Source organism: Hemitrygon akajei, chromosome 2 (genome assembly GCF_048418815.1).
Source record: "Hemitrygon akajei chromosome 2, sHemAka1.3, whole genome shotgun sequence".
Classification (NCBI taxonomy): Eukaryota; Metazoa; Chordata; class Chondrichthyes; order Myliobatiformes; family Dasyatidae; genus Hemitrygon; species Hemitrygon akajei.
In genome coordinates this window covers 86,087,738-86,115,542 of record NC_133125.1, presented here as the reverse complement: position 1 = coordinate 86,115,542, position 27,805 = coordinate 86,087,738, and the positions used below count along the sequence as shown (strand labels likewise).

The following is a 27,805-nucleotide window of genomic DNA, read 5'->3' as shown; positions in this document are numbered from 1 at the left end:
ACATATATAAAAATGTATGTAATACAAAAATTGCAGGTCATTCGATAACAATTCCTTTTCATTTTAATTATTCTATTCCTTCAACTGGGAACAGACCAAAACATGTGCACTAATTCGAAGTCTCAGTTTTCAGTGCTGAGGATAATGGACAACTGCCCATCTCCCCACCTCTGGTGCCCCTCTTCGTTCCCTTTCTTCCATGGTCCACTGTCCCCTCCTATTAGATTCTTTCTTTTTCAGTCCTTTACCTCTTCCACCTATCAGCTTCCTCCTGATGAATGGTCTCATCTGGAAATGATGATTGTTTATTCCCCTCCATAGATGCTGCATGGCGTGTTGAGTTCCTTCAGCATTTTCTGTGTGTTGCTAATGGACAACAGATGTCCCTTTACTATCCACACCCTTTTCACTCGGTGCACATCGAAGCTATGTCCTATCTTGATCAGCATTTGTAATGCTGATTGATATTGTATGCATTTATGAGGAGAGACTGGTTTTGTTTCCCTCAGATCAGGTGTACATAATTATGAGAGGCAGAGACATCTCGGAAACTTCTTCAATAGCAGAGTAAGGAGAAATGAAATAGTATTCATGGGTTCATGAACTGTTCAAACATCTGATGGCAGAGGGGGGAGAAGTTGTTTCCGAATTACTACCAAAGATAGTAACGAGAAGTGGGCATGTCCCAGGTTAAGTGATGCTTGGCACCTTTTTGAGATGTCCTCAATGATGGGGGTGTGGGGGGGTGGTGCCATGATGGAGCTGGCTGCAAACTTTTGCAACGTCTTGAAATCCTGTAAATTGGCTCCTCTACACCAAGCTCTGAATCAACCAGTCAGAATACTCTCCACCACACATCTCCAGAAATTTACCACATTTCCTACTTTCATTTCTGATTTCCAGCAAATGCAGTTAGATTGTTGATTTTCTATTATACTTTTGGCTTAGAAGATTTGAGTTAGGAGCAAACATGGGACACATTTCCGCACATTAACATTGCGTCTGCACGTCAATGCCATTTGCACACTTATTTCCGGTAACCTATTCCCTGTCATGTGCCCATCAACTCCCCTCTGAATCGCTTGCAACCCACCTACCCAAGGGATGTTACAGCAGCCAGTTAACCGACGAAACCTGCACATCTTCAGGATGTGTAAGGAACCGGAGCCCCCGGAGGAAGCTTACGCATCACAGGGAGAGTGTACAAAATCTGCACAGATAACACCTGAGGTCGGGATTAAATCTGGGTGACCGGAACCACCTGTTGCATCAGTGCCGTGACTTAATCTCTGTCATTTAGCTACTATCTAGTGTATGGTCTCAAAAGAGTGCGAGGATCTTCCTCAGAATTGACACACCCAATGTTCTATACAAGAAGTCTAGGTAGTACATCAGTGCTACGCTTTGGCCGTGTCTTCCTTTAGCCAAGCCATTTGAAACAGCCCCTTGCAGGGCAAACAGTTGGAATGAAGGAGTTTCCCATAACAATTCTGAAAAGGAATGGTGTCCTTCACTCTCATAATATCAGTAAGAATGTTTTGATGTTTAAGCATGTCAGCTTCTCTCTGAGTGGTGACTTGGATCTGCTCCAAAGCACCTACCGTAGCAACAGGTCTACAGCAGATGGTATCTTGTTGGCTCTTCGCACAACCCTGGAACATCTGTACAGCAAAAATGCATAGATCAGGATGCTCTTTGTTGATTACAGCTTGGCATTTAACACCATCATCCCCACAAAACAAATCAGTAAACTCCAAGACCTGGGCCTCAATATCCCCTTGTGCAATTGGATCTTGGATTTCCTCACTTGTAGACCCCAGTCAGTTTGGATTGGTAAAAACTTCTCCTCCACGATCTCCATCAGCACAGGAGCACCACAGGGGTGTGTACTTAGCCCCCTGCTCTGCTTGCTTTACACCTGTGACTATGTGGCTATATACAAGTTTGCTGATGACACCACGATTGTGGGCTGTATTAAAGGTGGTGATGAATCAGCATACAGGAGGGAGATTGAAAACTTGGCTGAGTGGTTTAACAACATCAACCTCTCATTCAATGCCAATAAGACCAAGAAACTGATAGTAGAACAGGTGAAGGAAACCAGAGGTCCATGAACTAGTAATCATCAGAGGATCAGAGGTGGAGAGGGTCAGTAACTTTAAATTCCTGGGTGTCACTATCTCAGAGGACCTGCCCTGCCCTATCATATAAATGTTATTGCGGAGAAGGCACAATAGCACCTCTACTTCCTCAGGAGGGTGTGAAGGTTCAGCATGTCATTGAAAACCTTGGTAGACTTCTATAGATGTGTGCTGGAAAGTGTGCTGACTGCTGCATTACGGCTTGGTATGGGAACACCAATGCTTTTGAGAAGAAAATCCAACAAAAGGTAGTGGATTTGACCCAGTACATCACAGGTAAAACCACAGGTAAAAACCACGGGTATCACATACCCCTGGTTCTCCCCCTCCCCTTTCCCTTTCTCTCATTGTTCACTCTCCTTTCCAATCAGATTCCTTCTTCCTCAGCCCTTTGCCTTTTCCACCTATCATCTCCCAGCTTCTCACTTCATCCCAACTCCCCCACTCACCTGGCCTCATCTATCACTTTCTAGTTTGTCCTCCTTCTCCTCACCCTGCCTGCTTCCCCCTTCCATTCCAGTACTGATGAAGGATTTAAGCCCAAAACATCGACTGTTTATTCCTCTCCATAGATACTGCCTGACCTGCTAAGTTCCTCCAGCATTTTTCTGTGTGTTACTTTAAATTATCCATTTAGGTTTTTTTTTGTCTCTTGACACTAAAAGGCTGATGTGTATGTATGCATATACATTTCAGACCTAAATCAGTGAGTTTATGTTGTTGAGTTTTATATCCTGAGCAGCTGTTATGCCATCTGGCCCGTCCTGGGCCTCAGTAGCGCCAGTGTTCAGCTCAATTCATCAAAGTGCGGAGAAGTAAATTTCTGAATATTTTCACCATTATGTTTGGAAGAAAAATCAAAGAGATTTGAAGAAGAATTGTAGCTGGCTTATCAAAATCACTGAGCAACAGAATTAAAGATGTGGTTAAGAAAAGATACCATGCAGTACCTTTAGGGTATATGAGAGATTAGGGAAAAGATAATTTCCAGATCAGTAAATAACCATACTGCTATTAGGAGAAAGTAATTAGTTTTCTCTCTCTGTAAGTTTTTTTTAAAAGTAAATGACATTGATCAATACCCAATTATAACCAGAATGTTACAAGAATCTGACAGATTATGTACCAGCCTGTGCTAATGCTTTCTATGCAGTCACACACATTGTGTTTATTTAACATCAGATTGACCCTGAGATGCTACGTGGAAAGTCAGGAAAATTTCTCACAATTTCTCCAAATGAATCATGTAGGAATCCAAGAACTTTCAATGTTCTGTAAATGCCTGCAAGAAAATGAATCTCAAGGTCGTGTATGATGAAATATATATATGCTCAGTGGCCAGTTTATTAGGTAAAGGAGGTACCTAATGAAGTGGCCACTGTGTGTATGTACTTTGATAATAGTGTTATTATCATGGTGCCCTTACATCATAACTAAGAGTATCTTACTGTTGCAGATTTATTTAATTACTTGTCCCACTTGCTGTGGTGTGGGTGATTTCTCTGACTGTGCACATTGTAAACTCATTGCAATATAATTGAACCCGCTAAAGGAAATGGAATGCAGAGTTTTATTTGAAAAGATAAAAGAGTGTTAGTATGGTCGTCTTATTGAAATTCTACAAGACTTGGAGGAATGACAATATAATCACAAGAAATGCTGTAGATGCAATATATCCCGAATAACACACACAAAATGCTGAGGGATCTCTATGGAAATGAATAAACAGTCAATTTCTTAGTCTCGGCTCAAAACATCAACAGTTTTTTCCTTTCCATAGATGCTGAGTTCCTCCAACGTTTTGTGTGTGTTATTAGAGAGATGATACTTGCATTCATTTTTTAAATGGTGTACACAATTCTGTATGAGGCAGTTGGGGGGGGGGTTGGGTTGTTCACTGGGATGAACATCTTGTCTTGTAAGGATTGATTGAGCAAGACACAACACGAAAGACTGTAAATGCTGGAATCTGGAGCCACAAGCAAACTACTGGAGGAATCAGCAGCACCTATGGGAGGAAAGGAATTGTTGACAGCTTGGGTCAAAACCCTACAGTTGCTGCTCCCCCCACTAAGTTCCTCCAGCAGACTGTTTGTTGATTGACTGAGCAAGTTAGTTGTAGAGTCTGTTTTGTGTCATTGAAGTCACAGCTGTACAGAAATAAGAATTTTAGCCCATCTACAAACGTACATCATGCCAAACAATTAATCTGCTTAGTCCTGCACATGAACGATATCCCCCCCATACCCCTCCCATCTATGTGCCTATCCAAATACCTCTTAAATGTTGAAATTGAACTCCCCTTCACTACTTCAGCTGGTAGCTCGTTCTCCATTCTCACAACCCTTTGAGTGAAGAAGTTCCTCCTCACGTTCCCCTTATATATTTCACCTTTCACCCTTAACCCATGACCTCCAGTTCACTTCTCACCCAATTTCAGAGAAAAAAGCCTGCTTGCATTTATCTACCTTTATCCTTCATAATTTTGTACACCTCTATCAAATCTCCCCTCATTCTCCTGCACTGCTGGAATGCAGTCCTAACCTATTGTAATCAAAGTCCTCAAGTCTCAAAACAACTTTGTAACTTTTCTCTGCACTCTTTCAGTCTTACTGATACCCTTCCTGGTGGTAGGTGACCAGAACTGCACAGTTTATGTCTCTCATAATCTTATTAGGTTTTTGCTGCACCTATTTGCGGCCCGCAGTGTTTTAAACAACCTAATGGTAAAGAGATAAGCTTTATTTGTCACTTACAGTGAGATGTGTCGGTTTCATGAAATCAAATTTAATTAGCGAGAGTTGTGTTGGGTGCAGGTGTCACTACACATTCAGCACCAACATAACATGCACACAACTCACTGCCACTAACTGTACGTCTTTGGGATGTGGGAAGATCCAATGCGGCCATGGGGAGCACATACAAACTGCTCACAGGCAGCAGCAGGAATTGACCCTCAATCGGTGATGGCTGGCTGACTCTGTAAAGTGATGTGTAACTTAATAGCTAATGAAGAACTTCTGAAATACTGTCATGAATAATGTGGATAAGCACAGTCAATTTGTACGCAGTAAGCTCCTGAAAACAATGATGCAATAATGATTCTGGTCATCTCCTTTAGTACTGACGATTGAAGGAACACTTTTGCCCAAGAGCAAAGTCGTTATGTTTGTTACATTTACATATCCCACTTAGGAGTTTAAATTACTGGGCTGCAGCTCTTGAGTGGATCACTCGGGAGCTGTGGAAGATGAGAGATTGATGATCTAAATTAATTTTGTTTAATTTTGGAAGCCTCTGTAGTGAAGCAGAAGAAAGAACCCAAGTAGAATTTAATTGCCAAGTTGTGCAAAAAAACTTAAGGTGTGCAGGATCTAGCTGCTGATTTACCAGCCACTCAGAGTTATGGTAAACCCACCATATTAGATCGATTTAAAAATGGTAAATTGGTTTATTATTGTCACATGTATTGAACTACAGTAAAAAAACTTTGTTCTGCATGTCATCCAAAAAGATCATTTCATTACATCTGTACACTGAGGCAGTACAAGGTAAAACAATAACAGAATGCAAAGTAAAGTGTTACAGTTTTATTGAAAATATAGTGCAGGCAAACAATGTGTAAAGTCATAATCAGGTAGATTGTGAGGTCAAGGATCCATTTTATCATACTAGGGGACCATCTTATAACAGCAGGATAGAAGCTGTCCTTGAAACTGGTGGTATATACTTTCAGCTTTCGTATCTTCCGCTCTACGGGTGCGGGGAGAAGAGAAAATGTCTGGTATGGATGGCACAGTTCAACTGTTAATTCTTTCTATTTTTGTCTTTATTTGTCTGTTGTCTGTCTATCTACCCAGTCTAGATGAAAGGTCTTGAACCAAAAACCTCATCTATTCATTTCCCTACCCAGCATGGAGTTCCTCCCGTAGTTTGTTTTACTTCGGATCTGCAGTCTCCTGTGTTTCTCCCTTTATCCATCTAGCCATCTATCCATGCAACTGTCATCTATCTAGTCATCTAACCATGCATAGCCATTATGTATCTATCTATTTCTACTTCCATCACTATCGTTTTTACACTATCTCTCTCCCCCCTCTCTCATTTTCCCACCCCCACTTTCTTTACCCTTCTCCTTATCTATGTTCCACTCTCCCTCTGTTCCTCTAACTTTGAGGAAGAAACAAGATGCATATTGAATGAAAAAGGGTTGGAGTAGATACTTGTGGAGCATAACCATTGTCATGGACCTATTAATCTGAAAGGCCAGCTTTCTATGTCCTTTCATAGAAACTTCATCCACAGAAAACTTCATCCTCAGATAGCCACTTCTATTTTTCTTTTAGCAGTAAAACTTGTTCCCAACATGTTGATCAAGACTGAGATTACCACAGTAGTTAACAGTTGAGCCAGGTAACTAGGAAGCATTATCAGACCTTTGACAACAAGGGTGAATGTGATCTGTACCTTGCAGAGCTGACGGGCACTCGAAGAGCAGTTAGCATGTCAACTGAGAATAACCAACTGCACAGATACCTTTTTCTAGAAGAGGTTATCTTCCCCATTCATATTGCGGGATGAATAAAGGAAGTCAGAGACAGTGATCATTGATTTCCTGCTGAGTTATGCCTGCATTTCACAACTATCATATAGATGACTTGGGTTGGCAATGCATTTACCAGACTACATTAGTCATTTAACATACCTCCTTGCTCTCAATAATCGCGTCGAGCTTTCACCTCACTGGGCTGACGAACCATTAACATCTGATGTAATATGTTTATATTGTTGGCTTGAAAGCATTTTAAAGGGACATGTTGACTGCAGAGTAGTACTGTTTGTAAAGTGATAGAGATAGAGGGAAGGGTACAGAGAAAGAGCAGTGTAGGCAGACAATAAGGCACAAGCCCTAAATCAGAATCAGAATCAGACTTTAATTGCCAAGTACCTATGCACATACAAGGAATTTACTTCCAGCAGATGTTGTCTCTCTGCTCATAACAATAATAATGATAAATATAAATGAAAATATATTATGAAATATATATTATATGTATTATATATATGAAATATATTATAAAATGAGATACGTTATGAGTCCATTTTATTGTTCTCAGTAGTCTTATAACAGTGGGATAGAAGCTGTTCTTGAGCCTGGAGGCATGTGCTTTCAGATTTTTGTACCTCCTGCCCAATGGGTGGGAGAGAAGAGAGAATGTCCTGGCTGGATGGGGTCTTTCATTATGTTGCTGCTTGACTGAGGCAGCAAGAAGTGTAGACAGAGTATATTAGATTAGATTAGATAAGCTTTATTTATCATATGTACATTGAAACAGCACACCAAACAGTGAAATACATTGAGTCAACAAGGAACACAGTCTGGGGATGCACTGTAGGCAAGCCCACACGTGTCACTGGGCTTCTGGTGTCAACATAGCTTATGAAACCACGTCTTTGAATGTGGGAAGAAACCAAAACATCTGAAGGAAATGCATGCAGGCATGGAGAGAACATACAAGCTCCTCACAGACCGGGGTAGGAAATGAACCCTGATCAATGGCGCTGTAAAGTTCTATGTTAACCGCTGCACTACCATGCTTCCCTATCTGTGTCCACAACTCCAGTTTCTTGCAATCAAGTGCAGATCAGTTTCCATACCAAACCGAGATGCATCCAGATAAAATGTTTTCTATGGTGCATCTATAAAAATTGGTGAGGGTCAAAGGTGACGTGCCAAATTTCTTTAACTTCGTGAGGAAGTAGAGGCCAGCAATGGTGTGCTTTCTTAGTCACACCTTCTGCATAGTTGGACCATGAGAGGCTATTTCTGACGTTCACTTCTAGAAACATAGAAAACCTACAGCACAATACAGGCCATTCGGCCCACAATGCTGTGCTGAATATGTACGTACTTTAGAAATTACCTAGCTTACCCATAGCCCTTGGCATTGGGGTTGTTATCATGATACCATGTCTGTAGGCTCTCCATCTGCCTCCCGTGCTCCAGCTTGAGATGCAGCCCACCACAGCGGTGTAGATGGAACCTGAGCAGAATCTGGTCAAGCAGTCATCAGTATAGAGGGAGAGTTACAAGGCACCATTGTTGAGGATTGAGAGCTGGGCAGGAGAGAGAAAAAAGAGGTAGCGATAGATCGATAGATAGATCTGCCAGTGGTAGTGATGGACGTGAGTCCAATTGCAACATTTAAGGGAAGTTTGGATAAGTACACAGATGGGAGGGATATGGAGGGCTATGGTCCAAGTGCGGGTTGATGGGACTAGGAAGAGTAGTTCTGCATAGATGAGATGGGCCAAAAGGACTGTCTTATTACTGTATGACTCCATGGTTCTATAGGTGTGGATGAGCAAATGGATGAAAGGACAAACAGATGTGTAAGATTGGAAAATGAACTGAATACCAGAAAGGTATGTGTTGGAAGTGTGACATCTGTGTGTAATTTTGCAACATAAATTTGAATAAAAAACAAAATCACAAATTAGGCCACCCACAATCAGGATTAGTCCACCTGAATGAAAAGCGGCCCAGTGTAGGATGTTTCTGAAGATTTAACATGTCTAACTGAAAAGTAGGTCAACCCATGAAATGGGCTTACTCACATAAATTATCGCTTAACGGCATTGTCGAAATTATACATAAACGAGCCCATCATATTGAATATTTCTTCTAAGAAACTCTGAATCAAAGTGCAGTCAAAAGCAATCATGTCAATAAATTAGAATTCAGATTTTTGGTGTTTGTTTATTGGTTGTGTTCCATACTGAAACTAAATTGGACATCCTGCAAAAAAAAACAAAAATCACAGAGTTAGCCAGAGTCCAATATGAAGAGACATTAGCTTGTCTCCCCCTCGGAAACAAGTGTGGGAACAAGACTGGTGGGAATGTTCAATTGCAGGATAAAATCTGGATTAAATGAAATTCTATTGAATTAGCAGTAAAAAAAATGGTCTCCAAACTATCCAGTTTCCAGAGACCAAAGTATCTTTTGTCTCCGCTAAATCCATATGACATGAATATACACCCATAGCATTGGCTTCCTGCTCACCACTGATCAAGCAAGCACGGAGGGCGGGATTTGGGGAATAAGTGAGACACTACTCCCCAGAGGTTATGCTTCTTGTGATTTATGATCTTAGGGAAGTTAAAGGGACCTTTCAAAAGGGATCTGAAAACAAAGTTAGACACCTAGTTAGTTCTGGCACCAAAACAGCATGCCCACAACTTACTAACCCTAACCCGTACATCTTTGGAAGAAGAGAAGTCTCTTCTTTGGAAGGTGGGAGGAAAACAGAGCACTCAGAGGAAAGCAATGGGGTCAGAGGGAGTACATACAAACTCCTTACCAAAAGGGGTGGGAATTGAACCCCAAATGCCAATCACTGGCACTGTAATAGCATTGCACTAGCTCCCACACTACTGTAGTATTTGTGCCAGTATGATAAATATGATGCATTGAAGGACCTGCTTAGAGCCATGTTCAATGAAAGAACAACAATTGACCAAATGGAATGAATGGCTGCCTTCCATAAGAACATAAGACATAGGAGCATTATTAGGCCATTCAGCCCATTGAGTCTGCACTGTCATTCCATCATGTCTGATTTATTATTCACCTCAACCCCAGTCTCTGGCCTTCTCCTCCTAACCTTTGACACCCCTACTAATCAAGAACATATCAACCTCCACTTTATGCATATCTAATGATTTGGCCTCCAAAGTCATCTGTGGCAATGAATTCCACAGATCCACCACTCTCTGGTGCATGAAATTTCCTCTCATCTGTTCTAAAAGGACACCTCTCTATACTGAGAATGTGCACTCTGGTCATAGACTAGGCTTTGCAATATTCTATAGGTTCAAAAGGTACATTTCATGTCATGGAAATGTATACAATATACATACTGAAATGCTTTTCTTTGTAACCATCCACAATAACAGTGGAGTGGCCCCAAAGAATGGACAACAATTAAATGTTAGAACTCCAAAGTCCACCCCCCCCAGTTCCCCTCCCTCCCGTGCGTAAGCGGCCCCTCCCCCTAGCGGCAAACAAAAAAGCATTGGCACTGCCATTGAGCACGTAAGTATGAGCAAAGCAACAGCAAAGACACAGGAAGACTCTGCTGTGGACAGTCAAAACTGCCCATTGCATCACTGGCATCGCCTACCCACCATCAATGACATATATATGGAAAGGTGCCAGAAAATGGCCAGTAACATCATGAAGGATCCCACGCATCCTGCTCATGGACTGTCAGTCTCACTCCCAATAGGGAGGAGCTACGTAGCATCCATGTTAGGGCCACCAGACTCCAAAACAGTCACTTTCCCCAAGCAATAAATCTGATCACCACCTCCACCCATCCACATCCCCAACTACAACTACTTTATCATTTCCTGTCAGTCACCTTATGTACAGACTATTCTGTGCCAAACAGGGCTTTAGAGACATGTTGTACAATCAATCTATGTATATAAGCTATCTTGCTATCTTGTTATTGTTTTTTTTTATTACTATTGTGTTTTTTATCTTATGGTGTTCCTTTCTGTACTGCACAGTCTGAAGTAACAATTATTTTGTTTTTGTTTACACCTGTGTATTCCAAATAACATTAACCAATCTTGAATCTTGAGCAATGCCTTGTAAAGTTTCACTCTTTTTATCCTTTCATCCACTTACCATTTTTCATAGCTTTATCTTGTTGATATATTGGGATAAAGAACTGATGGTAGGTGAAGGCAGTTTAATTAACAATGATGACAGACATGGAAGTACTCTTGATTAACAGCTGAAAGCCTGGCTGAAACAATCTCATCTTCCTCACACTGGTGGGCTCAGCAAGTCAGCTCAACAAACTTCATCTGTATGTTGTCATCTGCATTATTTAAACAAAACCATTTTTTTCTGATGGAATCACTATATCTTCTCAATAGATTGGTTTACTTTTTAAAGAAGGATCTTGATGTTGTAAGCAGCCCTTGAAGAAATTAAAGCTTATTATAGAGTACATGCCTAAGGTGTTTATTTTAGCTTATTTAGACAGTTGTTTAGCACTAGCCTAAGCCTACTTGAAGCAAAGGAGCTACCGCTGCTGCTAAGTTAATGAAGGTTCATAAGTCTCAATGATGATGATGCCAGACAGGCTTAAATTTCTCTCATAATGCTCAATAGTTACATTTTAAGTTCAAGCTCAGATACAAGTTTAATTATCATTCATTCATACATAAATAGAGCCAAATGAAGCAGCATTCCTCCAGGACCAAGGTACAAAACACAGTAAAACAGTCATGCACAGCATAAGGCACATATAGCCACACACACACACACACACACACACACACACACACACACACACACACACACACACACACACACACACACACACACACACACACACACACACACACACACACACACACACACACACACAGACACAGAGTTATAATATAGCCCAAGTTCCTAAGTGACAGGTCCTGTAAATTGATGGCACATTGATGTTGTGGGCAAGAACAAGCCCTGGTCAGTTCACAGACACACACTTGCAGACAATTAGCTTGTCCTCTACCGAGCAAGTACTGGACAGCAGCACCAATGGAAGGGGTCAGCCTCCAATCCATCATGGAAGTCGCGCCAAAGGACTCCAGCTTTCCTCTCCTGGGCAGCTGCAATAGGCGAGCCTGCGATATGAAGCTTTGTCTGCGCTACCACTGAGGCCTCACAGCTCCCCCCACCATTGGTCTTGCCAAAAATCCAGTCAACTGGACACACGGAGGTCTACAATGTCCAACAGAGCCTTGCAATTACAAGAAATATGTCCAAGACAATCACTCACTGTTACACTGCACAACACCTTCGCACACTGTCTCCAATGGCTTTCTGTAGCAGACAACAATAATGTCCTGCTCTTCAGCTGCTCCACCAACAGCAACTTGCTGATGGGGTAGACCTGAAGTACTTGAAATTCTTTATGTCCAGCAGTGTCTTGCAATAAAAAAAAAGACAAACAACACACTTCTGGTTGGCCCTGGAGAAGCTGCAGTGTTCGAACCTATTTAACACCAGCCTCATCACAGAACAATCTACAATGACAAAGTAATCTACTAACCAGTACGTCTTTGGAATGTGGGAGCATCTGGGGGAAGCTCATCTAATTTTACAAGTATATCTAATCCTCTGCCTTCCACCATCATCAGAGGCAGAGAATTCCTGAGATTCACTACCCTCTGAGAAGAGGCATATTCTGTAGCTGTCTCCTTAATTGTGTTTTGTATCATAACATCATATCCTGAATTTTATATCAAGAACCTTTCTATTATTTCTTCTTTACATTTCAAATATTTTATTTCATAGCATAGTTCAGAATTTCCATTGTGAGGACTTTCATAGCTTGAATTATGTCATCATGTCAAAGCATACACCATGAGTGCCTTACTCTTCCAATTGTACTTTGTATTCCCTCTCTCCTTGATCTAGGCAAAGACATTCCCTGAAGTTGCTGACACATTGAAGTTCAAAGTAAATTTGTTATCAAACTATGTATATGTCAGCAACTACCTCGAGACTCATTTCCTTGTGGGCATCCACAGAAGATACAAAGAAACAATGGAAACATGAGACACTATACACAAACAAAGATGGACAAACAGCCAATGTACCGTACATAAGGCAAACTGGGCAATTACAGAAACATCAAATAATAACAAATAAATAAGTAATAAATTATTACTTAAGGCTTACATTTTAAGATGAGAGAGGGTAATTTCAAAGGAGGTGTGAGGAATAGTTTTTTTTTGGTTTTTTTTGTGTTTTTTTTTTAAACACAGTATGGTGTGTGCTTGGAATAATTGTACCAGGTAGACCAAGATACATTAAAGACTTCGAAGAGATGTTTAGATAGGCACATGAATGTGAGGAAAATGGAAGGATATGGACATTGTGTAGGCGGAAAAGATTAGTTTAGCTGGCCATTTGATTACTAATGTAATTGGTTTGGCACAGCATTGTGGGCGGAAGGGACTGCTCCTGTGTTGCACTCTTTTATGTTCTATGTTCTATCATTGACAGCATTAGCCATCAATCGCCTCCTTTTTTAGTTGTTGAAGGCCTGTTCCTAAGTCTCTGAATTGTTGGCAGATACAGTATCTTAATCAGTGTGATTATGACTGTGCGTGATTTTATGTGACTTTTCACTTGCAGCTCAGCATTGGAGGGATGCCAATTCCGGGAAAGTCGATGCCATCTCCGAGGAAGAACTTCCATGGCTGTATTGAAAATCTCTATTACAATGGAGTGAACATTATTGATCTGGCCAAGCGACACAAACCTCAGATACACATTGTGGTAAGATCTTAGAAACAATGATAACTGTGAAGGATAGTGGAGATAGAATCAGCTGGCTAAGTGCGTGGATGGATTTGTGATCCAGTGAAATAAGATCAATGCCTTGCCTAAATGTCTCACATTATAATGGCCTCCTTAATTGAAAATTTGTTGAAGCCCATTTTGCACAATTAACTTGTTCCTTTACAAATGATCTCGTTCTCACCTACCTCTTATAGATAGATAGATAGATACTTTATTGATCCCAAAGGAAATTACAGTGTCACAGTAGCATTACAAGTGTACAGATATACAAATATTAGAAGAGAAGTAAGAAAGAATAAAAAATAAGTTACCTCAAACAGTCTCACAGGAGGGGGTCATCACTTCCCCGGCTATAGGTTGACTCATTATAGAGCCTAATGGCCAAGGGTAAGAATGACCTCATACAGTGGATTTTGGAGCAGCACAGTTATCTTAGTCTATTACCACAAGTGCCCCTTTGTTCAGCCAAGATGGCATGCAGAGGGTGAGAAACATTGTCCAGAATTGCCAGGGTTTCCGTAGGCTCCTTTGTTCTACCAAAGCCTCCAGTGTGTCCAGTTTGACTCTTATAACAGACCAGCCTTTCTAATCAGTTTATTGAGCCTGTTGGCATCACCCGTGTTGATGCCATTGCTCTAGCACATCACCACATAGAAGATTGTACTGGTGACAACAGACTGGTAGAACATGTGAAGGAGAGGACCTCAGTCTCCTCAGGAAGTCGAGGTGACTCTGGCCCTTCTTGTACACAGCCTCTGTGTTGGTGCTCCACTCACATCTGTCATTCAGGTGCATCCCCAGATACCTGTAGGTCCTCACCACATCCGTCACATTCACATCCTCACCATTAACAGTAGCTTCTCCATAATGGTTTCTTTATAAGACATTCCTTTCCATCCCATTGATAATGTAAGTTTTAAAGATCTTCCCTATTAATTTCTCCCTCAAGATGCTTACTCATTGATTTAAATTAAAGAAAAACAAGAGAATTTGCAGATGCTGGAAATCCAGAGGAACACACACAAAATGCTGGAAGACTCATCAGATCAGGCAGCATCTATGGAGATGGATGACGAGCCAATGTTTCAGGCTGAGACCCTTCTTAAGGACTGGAAAGGAAGAGGAAAAATGCCAGAATAAGAAGGTGGGGAGGGGAAGGAGTACAAACTGGAAGATGAGAGGTGAAACAAGGTGAGGGGGAAGGTAGGTCAGTGGTGAGGGAGGGCGAATGAAATGAGAAGCTGGGAGGTGATAGATGGAAAGGATAAAGGGTTAGCTCCCCTCTTACCCCTTCTCACTTGCCTATCCCTTCCCTCTGGTGTCCCTCTTCCTTCCCTTTCTTCCATGGTCCACTCCCCTCTCCTTTCTGATTTCTTTTTCTTCAGCTCTTTACCTTTAAACTTATGTAAGGTTCTTACCTACATAACACAGCTGTGGAAATTGAATCCCAAAGCTTACCCATTTAAGGTTCTTTTCTATGTAAGAATCTTCTTCAGTCTCTACACCATTTTAAATGATGACTGTGATCTTGTAACCATATCACCTCAATTGAGATTCTCTCACTGGGGAAACCATCTTGACATCTAATCCTTTGTAACCTCCAAGGATCATATATGATTTAAGGGGGGGAGGGGAGGAGGAGGGACAGAAAGAGAAAAACAAAGGAACAACTTCTGTTTTTCTTCAAAAGGTTAGATAAAGCCTCAATCTGACATTTCATCTCAAAGACAGCACCTCAGAGCGTGCGGCTCTCAGTGAGTTGAAGCTTGTAATTATTAATATTTAATTATGAATAATTAAAACCTTTGGGCTAGAAATTTGTCTCTCCATCATTTGCACTGTATGTATAATATGGTGGCAGTTAATAATAACCTTTGTCAATGGATGAGAAATGGAACAAAATGAGACTGACTTGAATGCTATGGTGCCAGCTCTACTAATCTTTATATTCAACTACCTTGTCAAAACTAGATGTTATTCTCCATGCCTAATTGTCCCTTTACTCAGGTCCTGACAAGGTCAAATCAGATCAGAGAACAGGCAGCTGGACGAACTCAGCTGGTTGAGCAGCACCTTGGAGGAAGAGGAATTTCTGATGCTTTGGGTCTCAGCCCACAGAGTTCCTCCAACAGATTGCTTTTTGCTTGTGCAGTCAAGACCACCCGACCACAAGACATAGGAGCAGAAATTAGGCCATTTCTTTATTGAGTCATTTCAGAGCATCAAAAGCTTCAGAGTTAAATGTTACTGAGGCCAGGTAAGGATGGCATAGTCCCTTCCTTAAAGCTTATTTGTATACCAGAAGTTTTACGAATATCCAGTGGTTTTGTACCCACCATTACTGAAACAAGTAATTTTGTTAATTACTTGTTTAATTACATTACATGAAGCCTAATTTCATTAGATTAATATACCAGTGTACATGCTAATTGTCCAAATTTAAGTTTCAAGCAAAAAATGGCTAGTGGTTTGACGTATTTACTTTACAGTAATATCCATTGCCTTAACATACCAAGCACATGGTGCCAGCTCCTTACCCTGTAGCCACATCCCCAAGATTACAGATCTGGTATATTATAGGAACACCATCACCTACATTCATAGAGCTATAGAGCAGAGAAAAGGGCCCTTGAACCAACCATCAAGTTCTCTCAACTATACTAACTACATTTAGTAGCACTTTGTTCATAGCCTGCTGTACCATGATAATTCAAAAGCTTGTCCAGATGCTTCTTAAGTGTTTCTGCCAACCTCTCAGGCAGTACATTTCAGATTGCAAACAATTCCTGTGTGAATAAAATTCTTCCTCATGAACCCTCTAAACTGCTTCTCGTCACCTTAAAATAAGCTATGTGCTTAATACCCTGTTCTACTTACTTTATACTTGTGACTGAAACCAAGCAGAGTTTCAATGCCATGTTTATATATATACACAAATACACCCTCCCCCATGGTGTCCAAGACTTCTGCACAGTACTGCAGATGCTGCCTGACGTGCTGAGTTCTTCCAGCATTTTGTGCATATGTTGCTCTGGATTTCCAGCATCTGCAGAATCCTGTGTTTGGGAAATGCTTCTTGCTATGTATCCTACTTTTGCCATTCATTGTTTTGTGTCAGGACCTTGCCACCTGCTCTGGAAAACAGACCAAACCTATCAACTTCTTTTATCCCAAAACATTGCATGCTTAGCAACATCCTGATCCATTCTACACCCTCTCCAATGTAATTGCTCTCCTCCTGTATTCAACTACACAATGGTACATGATCAGTAATGTAAAACAACGAACAGTAAAACACAGAAACGGGCCCTTTGTTCCACAATGTTGTGCTAAACTAACTGAATTAGCACTTAACTGCATAACTAAATGAATCTCATCTGCCTACACAACGCTCATTACCCTCTGTTCTCTGTGCATTCATGTGCCTACCCAAGACCTTCTTAAATGTCAACAACAAATTTCAGAACATATGTCAGTGATAGTAAACCTGGAAAAGTGTCCCTGTCGTATTTGCTTCCACTGCCACCCATGGCAGGGCATTCTAGCCGCTTCTCACTCTCTGTAAAAAAAAACTTGCTCCAAATATCTCCTTTCAACCTTCCCCTTCACCTTAAATTCTGGGATTAGACACTGTAACCCAAGTAAAAAAGATACCAGCTCTCACAAACTTATGAACTTCTATCATGTTTTGCCTCAACCTCTGCTGCTCCTGAGAAAAAAACACAAGTCTGCCCAACCTCTCATTATAGCACATGTCCCCTGATCCAGGCAGAATCTTGGCAAACCCCCTCTGTACCTTCTCCAATGCCTCAGCATCCATCCCATATTGTGGTGACCAGAACTGAATGCAATACTCCAGGTGCAGCCTAAGTAAAGTTTTATAAAGTTGCAACATACTGTAATTCGGAATCTTGAACTCAGTGTCTCACCTACTAAAGGCAAGCACGCCATACACCTGCTATACCAGCCTATCAATATATGCAGCAACTTCCAGGGAGCTATGGACTTGGACACCTGTAGACAAATGCTGTTAGGGGTCCAGCTATAAATTTTGTGCTGCCCCTGTACATTTGATGTCTCAAAGTGCGACACTACTCACAGCTGAATTAAACTCCTTCTGCCATTTCTCTGCAACTAATGTCCTACTGTACATTTCTGTGGTAACTATGGCAGCACAGTGGGGTAATGGGTAGTGTAATGCAATTGCAGTGCCGATGACCCAGGTACAATTTCACCACTGTAAGGAGTTCGTACCTTCTCCCCGTAACTGCACGAGCTTCCTCCCACATTCCAAAGGCATAGAGGCTAGTAGGTTAATTGGTCACAATGGCAGAGGCTCGTTGGTCTGCAAGGGCTTTTGACTGTGCTCCTTTACCAATTAAACTTTTTAAGAGATGTTTCTCACATAGCTGAGTATTCTAGATGTTATTAAGCATGTAGATGGAAGAGGCTGGAGAACATTGGTGAATGGAGAGAGACTCCACCACTCATTAAATTTATGTCCATTTACTTCCCATTTAAAACTGTGGTAAAGCCTGACTTAAAATAAAGCACTATTTAAATGAAATTTGTCAGGTTAAAACAGAAGAGGTCACTCAGGGAAGTACTTGCTGAATATATGCATTTCATTAGTGGTGTATCAGAGAGCAGGTGGCAAGCTGTCTATTCCTGAGGTCAGGGTGGACTTGGTCATTAGAAAACCATTAACATAACCCGTGATTCATCTGTTTGAAGTCTCAGGCAGCTGCTGAAAAAGATGATAAAAGTGAACCTTAATGGCTGTTCATTCCAATAAACGGTTCTAACGGAGTTAAGCATACCTTCCCTCAATAGGTCTGCCTTTGTTAGCATCTGGCATTCCTTTGTGTTCTTCAACTAGTTAGCTGCAGTCTGCAGGAGAAATGGAATCATTTGGAAGACCAACACATCAAATCTCTTGTGATCTTCTTATACTCTATTCACATCAGGCATCCTGACAGCATGCTGAGAGGTTATTAGAAAAGGACACACATGTGACTTGTTACTCTTTTCTTGAATACAGTCTTACTTTTTCATCTTAGTATTAGATCCTTATATTAGTCATGTTGTTGAAAGCATAGATGTTCATGATACAGGTCTGGATCATTATGTCACATCGGTCAACAGAAACACATCCCCTCTTCCAGGTTTATCGTTTGCATTCATGTTGACATGGAGGTACATCACCTGTTCACCTAGGTAACACTTAGAAGTGATAAAGGTACACATCATGGCTCTTGAGGTGAAAAAGGTGGTCACCTCTTTCTCCAATTCATCAACGTTCGTTCACGTTATTGAACTCTGCTGTGGGAAATACACCATTATCCAGGCCTTCGTACAGATTCTTTAATGTTTCCATGTTCCTCTTTGTTTCAGTTTCACTAGTGAAGTATAGAACAAAGCAGAACATAGACCACTACAACATCTGCCCTTTGTTGCAGTCCCTCTAGAGATCTATAGAACATAAAACAGAACATAGACCAGTACGGTATGTGTCCTTTGTTGCAGTCTCTCTGTAGATCTATAGAACATAAAACAGAACATAGACCAGTACGGTATGTGTCCTTTGTTGCAGTCTCACTAGCGATCTATAGAACATAAAACAGAACATAGACCAGTACAGTATGTGTCCGTTGTTGCAGTCTCACTAGAGATCTATAGAACATAAAACAGAACATAGACCAGTACAGTATGTGTCCTTTGTTGCAGTCTCACTAGAGATCTATAGAACATAAAACAGAACATAGACCAGTACAGTATGTGTCCTTTGTTGCAGTCTCACTAGAGATCTATAGAACATAAAACAGAACATAGACCAGTACGGTATGTGTCCTTTGTTGCAGTCCCTCTAGCGATCTATAGAACATAAAACAGAACATAGACCAGTACAGTATGTGTCCTTTGTTGCAGTCCCTCTAGCGATCTATAGAACATAAAACAGAACATAGACCAGTACGGTATGTGTCCGTTGTTGCAGTCTCACTAGAGATCTATAGAACATAAAACAGAACATAGACCAGTACGGTATGTGTCCTTTGTTGCAGTCCCTCTAGCGATCTATAGAACATAAAACAGAACATAGACCAGTACAGTATGTGTCCTTTGTTGCAGTCTCACTAGAGATCTATAGAACATAAAACAGAACATAGACCAGTACGGTATGTGTCCTTTGTTGCAGTCTCACTAGAGATCTATAGAACATAAAACAGAACATAGACCAGTACGGTATGTGTCCTTTGTTGCAGTCCCTCTAGCGATCTATAGAACATAAAACAGAACATAGACCAGTACAGTATGTGTCCGTTGTTGCAGTCTCACTAGAGATCTATAGAACATAAAACAGAACATAGACCAGTACGGTAGGTGTCCTTTGTTGCAGTCTCACTAGAGATCTATAGAACATAAAACAGAACATAGACCAGTACGGTATGTGTCCTTTGTTGCAGTCTCACTAGAGATCTATAGAACATAAAACAGAACATAGACCAGTACGGTATGTGTCCGTTGTTGCAGTCCCTCTAGCGATCTATAGAACATGAAACAGAACATAGACCAGTACAGTATGTGTCCTTTGTTGCAGTCTCACTAGAGATCTATAGAACATAAAACAGAACATAGACCAGTACGGTATGTGTCCTTTGTTGCAGTCCCTCTAGCGATCTATAGAACATGAAACAGAACATAGACCAGTACGGTATGTGTCCTTTGTTGCAGTCTCACTAGAGATCTATAGAACATAAAACAGAACATAGACCAGTACGGTATGTGTCCTTTGTTGCAGTCCCTCTAGCGATCTATAGAACATAAAACAGAACATAGACCAGTACAGTATGTGTCCGTTGTTGCAGTCTCACTAGAGATCTATAGAACATAAAACAGAACATAGACCAGTACGGTATGTGTCCTTTGTTGCAGTCCCTCTAGCGATCTATAGAACATAAAACAGAACATAGACCAGTACGGTATGTGTCCGTTGTTGCAGTCCCTCTAGCGATCTATAGAACATGAAACAGAACATAGACCAGTACGGTATGTGTCCATTGTTGCAGTCTCACTAGAGATCTATAGAACATAAAACAGAACATAGACCAGTACAGTATGTGTCCGTTGTTGCAGTCTCACTAGAGATCTATGGAACATAAAACAGAACATAGACCAGTACGGTATGTGTCCTATGTTGCAGTCCCTCTAGCGATCTATAGAACATAAAACAGAACATAGACCAGTACAGTATGTGTCCGTTGTTGCAGTCTCACTAGAGATCTATAGAACATAAAACAGAACATAGACCAGTACAGTATGTGTCCTTTGTTGCAGTCTCACTAGAGATCTATAGAACATAAAACAGAACATAGACCAGTACGGTATGTGTCCGTTGTTGCAGTCTCACTAGAGATCTATAGAACATAAAACAGAACATAGACCAGTACAGTATGTGTCCGTTGTTGCAGTCTCACTAGAGATCTATAGAACATAAAACAGAACATAGACCAGTACGGTATGTGTCCGTTGTTGCAGTCCCTCTAGCGATCTATAGAACATGAAACAGAACATAGACCAGTATGGTATGTGTCCTTTGTTGCAGTCTCACTAGAGATCTATAGAACATAAAACAGAACATAGACCAGTACGGTATGTGTCCTTTGTTGCAGTCTCACTAGAGATCTATAGAACATAAAACAGAACATAGACCAGTACGGTATGTGTCCGTTGTTGCAGTCCCTCTAGCGATCTATAGAACATGAAACAGAACATAGACCAGTACGGTATGTGTCCTTTGTTGCAGTCTCACTAGAGATCTATAGAACATAAAACAGAACATAGACCAGTACGGTATGTGTCCGTTGTTGCAGTCCCTCTAGCGATCTATAGAACATGAAACAGAACATAGACCAGTATGGTATGTGTCCTTTGTTGCAGTCTCACTAGAGATCTATAGAACATAAAACAGAACATAGACCAGTACAGTATGTGTCCGTTGTTGCAGTCCCTCTAGAGATCTATAGAACATAAAACAGAACATAGACCAGTACGGTATGTGTCCTTTGGCCCATCATGTTTCCATAGAAACTTTCTCCATGATTTATTTATTTAGCAATACAGCACTGAGTCGGCCCTCTGGCCTTTTGAGTCACACCTGCTCAGCAAACCTCAGCAAACATGATTAATCTTAACTTAATCACAGGACTATTTACAATGACCAATTGAGCTTGCAGGTATGTTTTTGGACTGTGGGGGTGAAATGAACACCCAGGCAAAACTCATGCATTCTACTGTGAGGATGTAGAGACTCCTGACAGACGGTGCTGGCATTGAAATCACAGAAAATGCCTCGAGCTATAATAGTGTCTCATTAACTACAATTCTACCGTGACACCCACAATTTAGCCCTTCTCCCCCACCCAGCTCATAACCCCCATTTTTCCTATATACATGTGCCTGTCAGCTTCTACCACCATTCCTCACCAGTATGTATAAAAAAAAGCTATCTCGACATCCTCCCTAAACTTTCCTCCACTCACCTTGAAATGGTGGCCTCTGGTATTTGCCAATGCTGCCCTAGGCAAAATAGGTGATGGATGTCCACTTTATCTATTGCTCTGATAATCTTATACACCTCTATCTAGTTGCCTCTCATCCTCCTTCACTCAAAGAGAAAACACCCTAGCTTGCTCAATCTTTCATCATAAGCCATATTCTCTAAATCAAGCAGCATCCCGGTCATCTCTTTTGCACCCTCTAGGGCTTCCACATCCTTCCTATAATGAGGGAATCGGAACTGGATGCAATATTCTAATTGTGGTCTAACCGGAGATTGAAAGAGCTGCAATATTTCCTTATGGCTCTTGAGCTTCAGCAAATGGGATACTCATCCCAGCCAGTGACAACAATGGCCACTTGCTGCTGAAGTACTTCATTACAGTCCTTCATCCACCAACTCGATGATTATGGGTGGCAAAGTTTCACCAACAGTAGGGTTGCTGCCTCACAGTTTGAGTGACCAGATTCAATTCTGAATTCAGATCTTGTTCATATGCAATCAGAGTCAGGATCGCTTTATTGCCGGTATGTGAATCATACCAGAATTGACGGTGGTTCGGTGCCAAGCATAAAACACAGGACAACACCTTAACAGACAGCACAATAGCAACCAACAATTTACAAGATAATAGTGCAAACAGCCATGAGCAATCAGTTAGCGCAAGTATTAATAATCAAACTTAAAGAAATGTTAACACATGAACAGACTAAATAATTATCAACAGAAAAAGGAGAGCAGGAAAGGTTATTTAACACAGGGGTTCCAAAATGAGGTCCATGGACCCCTTGCTTAATGGTATTTGTCCATTGTAGAAAACAGGTTGTAAACCCCTGATTTAATGGATGACGTGCAGGGACATTTAGGGCATTACACCTGGATACCTACAAGAAAGAAGCTTCAGAGATGATGTGTAGTCCTGGTGGTGATTGACTTGTAGCATCTCCCTAACAGCAATTTGGTGAATAGGTAACTGCTCGGATGGGTAGAGCCAGCAGTAATTTTTTCAGATTTTTTCTTTGCTCTGGCAATGGATAGGTCCTTTCATGTCAGTAGCTGATAGCCAATGATCTTCTCCATCGAGTGGACTACTAATTGCAACCTGGACTTGGAGAGGGAGGAGATGGCGGGCAAATGGTGATAGAGTTTGCATGAGCTGCCTATGACTTGTGCAGGTTTCGTTTGGGTACTCTAGTTTGCTCCCACATTCCAGTGACATCAGATCATAAGAAATAGGAACAGAAGTCAGCCCACCAAGCCTGCTCCACCATTCAATAAGCTTCTGGCTGATCTGGCCATGAATTCAGCTCCACCTACCTGGCTTTACACACATCCCTTAATTTCTCTGCTACTCATTCGAGTTGGTAGATTAATTAGCCACTTTAAATTCCCCCTGATGTGCAAGTGAGAGGTAGGACCTAAAGTTGTCACTGGAATAACATTGAATGAGTTTAGGGTTAGATTCAAGGTTCAAAGTACATTTATTATCAAAGAATGTATAAATTATGCAACATTGAGATTTGCCTGCTTAAAGGCAGTCTCAAAGCAAGGAATTCGAAAGATACCAATTAAAAAAAATATGACTAACCCCCAGTGCTCACAGAGAAAGAAAAAACAAAACAAGTCATGCTAACAACAGAAGCAAGCAACAACAGCATTCTGAACAAATCTGCAATGAGTTTACCATAGTTTACTTCAAAAGCATGTTATTAATAATGTCTTTCTTCTGAAGAAGATTCCTTCTTCTTCTGCCCTTGACCATTCCCACCTATAGTATCACTTCCCAGTCCCTTAGCATATCCCCTCTCCCCCATCCACCACCTTCCCCCCTCACCCAGTCTCACATATCACTTGCCAGCTGATACTCCTTGCCTTCCCCAGACCTCCTTTTTCTGGCTTCTGTCCCTTGCTTCCTAGTCCTGATGTAGGGTCCCGGCCCAGATCGTAAACTCTCCATAGATGCTGCCTGACCTGCTGAAATCCTGCAGTACATTTTGTGTGCTACAATGGATAACTCCCCATACCACTCAGTTCCTCCAAGTCTGGCAACATCATTATAAATCCGCTGTTATACTCTTTCTGGTTTAATCATAACTTTCCAAGAACAGGGTAAAGAAAACTGAAAACAATACTCCAAGTGTGGTCGCACCAATGTCTTGCATAATTGCAACACTACCACACAACTTCAATGTTCAATGCCCTGACTAATAGGAAGATGACATTATACTCAACAACCTTATCCCTTTCTCGCCCGTTAGAAGTGACTTCTGAACACATCCAGCTCAAATTTATTCCAAATGTCTGCTCATTAAAGATGATGTTTGCTGACTGTTTGATCCTTTCATTACTTATGCGGAGATGGAAAAAAACTCCCCTCTGCTAGTTCCAGTTACTGAGAAACTCTTTGATAATATCGAATTTATTTATTGCTTTGACACTTCGCATAGATTTGGCATGAGAAATATTCTTCATAGATTTATCTTATTTCAATTTGTTGATTGAAATATGTGTTTTTTAATCCTGTTCCTGTTGCTTTGAACTTCAAAGGAATCTGCATGCAGTTTCTCAAATCTTTATTTTGTGACATTCACAGGGATCATTGTAGAACTGGGCCAAGGCTGGTGAGAAAAAGCAGAAAGTGGCGTGCTATAAAAACTGATCATTGTGGATGTGTCACAGAATAAAGGAGCTGACTGTCCTGCTTCTAAAATTTAGAAGCAACTTCAGAGTTGGACAGAAATTGTGAGGGAAATTTAATAAAACTTAAGATGCTATCTGACATACTCAGTCCTTTTCTAGAATTCTCCATTTTCATTTCTTCCCATTCTATATGCACAAGTCTAACCTGCCAGGCAAGTTCTAAACCTTACCATTAACACCCAAGTGCAAAGCAACATGCGCAAAATGCTGGAGGAACTTAGTAAGTCAGGCAGCATTTCTGGAGGGGAATGAACAGTTGATATTTGGGGCCAAGACCCTTCTTCAGGACAGGAAAGGAAGGGGGATGAAGCCAGAGTAAGAAGGTGGAGGACAGATGGAGTACAAGCTGGCAAGTGATAGGTGATTCCAGGTGAGGAGGAAGATAGCTGGGTGCAGGTGGGAGGATGAAGTGAGAAGCAGGAAGGTGATAGGTCAAAAAGGTAAAGGGTAAAAGAAATAGAAGTTGGAGAGAAGAGAAGGTGAATGAACTAAGAAGCTGGGAGATGGAGATGTGAAAGTCTGGATAGGAAGAAATCTAATAGGAGAGGACAGGGGACCATGGGAGGAAGAGGGACACCAAAATGAGGTGATGGGTGAGTGAGAAGAGAAGGGATAAATGGGGAGGCAGAATGGGAAATGGCAAAAGTAAAGTCTTTCCCTCATACGGGAGTAAATGAACTGCCAATGTTTTGGGTTGACACTTCAAATCAGGGTTGAGAATGCAACGCAGGGTTTTAATCTGAGATGTCCCTCCCACAGATGCTGCTCGACCTACAGAGTTCCTCCAGCATATGATATGTCGCCCTTATTCCATCCATCTGCAGTCTCTTGTGTCTCCACATTCTACTCCCTCAGTTCTGACGAGTGGTCACCATTCCTAAATGGACACCGATTAAAGGAACAGCATCTCATATTCTGCTTTAGTAGTCTCCATTCTGATGGCAGGAACATCAATTACACTAAATTCCGGCATTCCAGTTACCACTTCACTCTGTCCTTTCCTAGTTCTTCATTTTCCCTTAATCTACTGCATCACCCCATCTTTTTCCACCCCACCCTCTCCATCTGCCCATCACCCACACAATCCTCCCAGCAGTTCTCCTCCCACTTCCTTCCCTTATTCCATGGTCCACTGCCTTTTCCTCTCAAATTCCATTTAGTTCATGCCAAACTGTTATTCTGCCTAATTCCATTGACCCACAGCTGGACCCAGGCACTCTATATCCCTCCCATCCATGGAAATGTCTTAATTTTAATACCATTCAGAACAAAACTGCTCAACTGATTTGTGCTCCCCTCCATCACTAGTGCTTGTTGGCAGCAGTGTGTTACGCATACATAACACAATGCAGTTATTTACCAAGACGAGTCCAACGGCAGCTCACAAACCCATAAGCTCTACAGCCGAGGGCAAGAACTGTCATTGTTGCCCACTCGCATACCATCTGAACCCAGAAATATATTGCTGGTCATTACGTTAGAGAACACTACAGCAAAGAAACTGGTCCTCCAGTTCATGCAGTCAGTGGCAGCCTGGCCTTCTGCCTGGTCCTGTGTACCTGCACCCAGAATCAAAATCAGGTTTCTTGTCACTACGTTGGGAAATCTGTTGTTTTGCAACGGGAGTACAGTGCAATGCACAAAAAGTTTACTACAAGTTACACTAAGAAATATTTATAAAATAAAAGAGCAAAATAGTGAGATAGTGTTCATGGTTTCAGAAATCTGATGGTGGAGGGGAAGACCCAGACCATAGCCCTCCATACCCCTCTCATCCACGTATCCACCCACAATTCAATTCTGAAGTGGAGAGTGTGAGCAATCTCAGGTTCCTGTAAGATCTCTGAGAACCTAACCTGGGCACAACATATCGATGCAGCTAAAAAGAAGGCAAGAGCATGGCCACATTTCCTTGGGAGTTTAAGGAGATTTGGTTTGTCAACAAAAGCATTTGAAAACTTCTACAAATGTGCCGTGGAGAGCATTCTGACTGGCTGCATAATCTTTTGGTATAGGGGAGAGGGTCACTACTGTACAGGATCAAAATAAATTGCAGAAACTTGTAACATTAGTCAGCTCCATCATGTTACTAGCCTACGTAGTATCAGAATCAGGTTTATTATCACCAGCGTGTGATGTGAAATCTGTTAACTTAGCAGCAGCAGTTCAATGCAATATATAATCTAGCAGAGAACAAAATAATAATAATAAATAAGTAAATCAATTACAGTATACATATATTGAATCCAGTAAAAATGTGCAAAAACAGAAATATTAAAATAAAAAAGTGAGGTAGTGTCCAAAGATTCAATGTCCATTTAGGAATTGGACGGCAGAGGGGAAGAAGCTGTTCCTGTTTTGCCTTCAGGCTTCTGTACCTCCTACCTGATGGTAACAGTAAGAAAAGGGCATGCCCTGGGTGCTGGGGGTCCTTAATAATGGAAGCTGCCTTTCTGAGACACCACACCCTGAAGATGTCCTGGGTACTTTGTAGACTTGTATGCAAGATGGAGCTGACTAGATTTACAACCTTCTGCAGCTTCTTTCGGTCCTGTGCAGTAGCCCCTCCATACCAGACAGTGATGCAGCTTGTCAGAATGCTCTCCATAGTACAACTATAGAAGCTCTTGAGTGTATTTGTTGACATACCAAATCTCTTCAAACTCCTAATAAAGTATAGTTGCTGTCTTGCCTTCTTTATAACTACAACGATATGTTGGGACCAGGTTAGATCCTCAGAGATCTTGAAACTGCTTACTCTCTCCACTTCTGATCCCTCTATGAGGATTGGTATGTGTTCCTTTGTCGTACCCTTCCTGAAGTCCACAATCAGCTCTTTCGTCTTACTGACGTTGAGTGCCAGGTTGTTGCTGCGGCACCATTCCACTAGTTGGCATAACTCACTTCTGTATGCCCTCTCGTCACCACCTGAGATTCTACCAACAACAGCTGTATCGTCAGCAAATTTATAGATGGTATTTGAGCTAGCCACACAGTCATGTGTATTTAGACAGTGGAGCAGTG

General features: G+C 41.4%; 1 protein-coding gene across 3 annotated transcripts in view; it reads left to right on the top strand.

The window, feature by feature from the left end:
• The window catches only part of LOC140714318 (contactin-associated protein-like 5), a 1,338,796-nt gene that overhangs the window by 627,492 nt on the left and 683,499 nt on the right, over positions 1-27,805 (top strand). For all 3 annotated transcript variants that reach the window (XM_073025479.1, XM_073025472.1, XM_073025488.1), the window contains exon 7: positions 13,357-13,500. In XM_073025479.1, the coding sequence (XP_072881580.1) occupies positions 13,357-13,500 (144 nt within the window). The remainder of the gene's footprint in view (positions 1-13,356; positions 13,501-27,805) is intronic.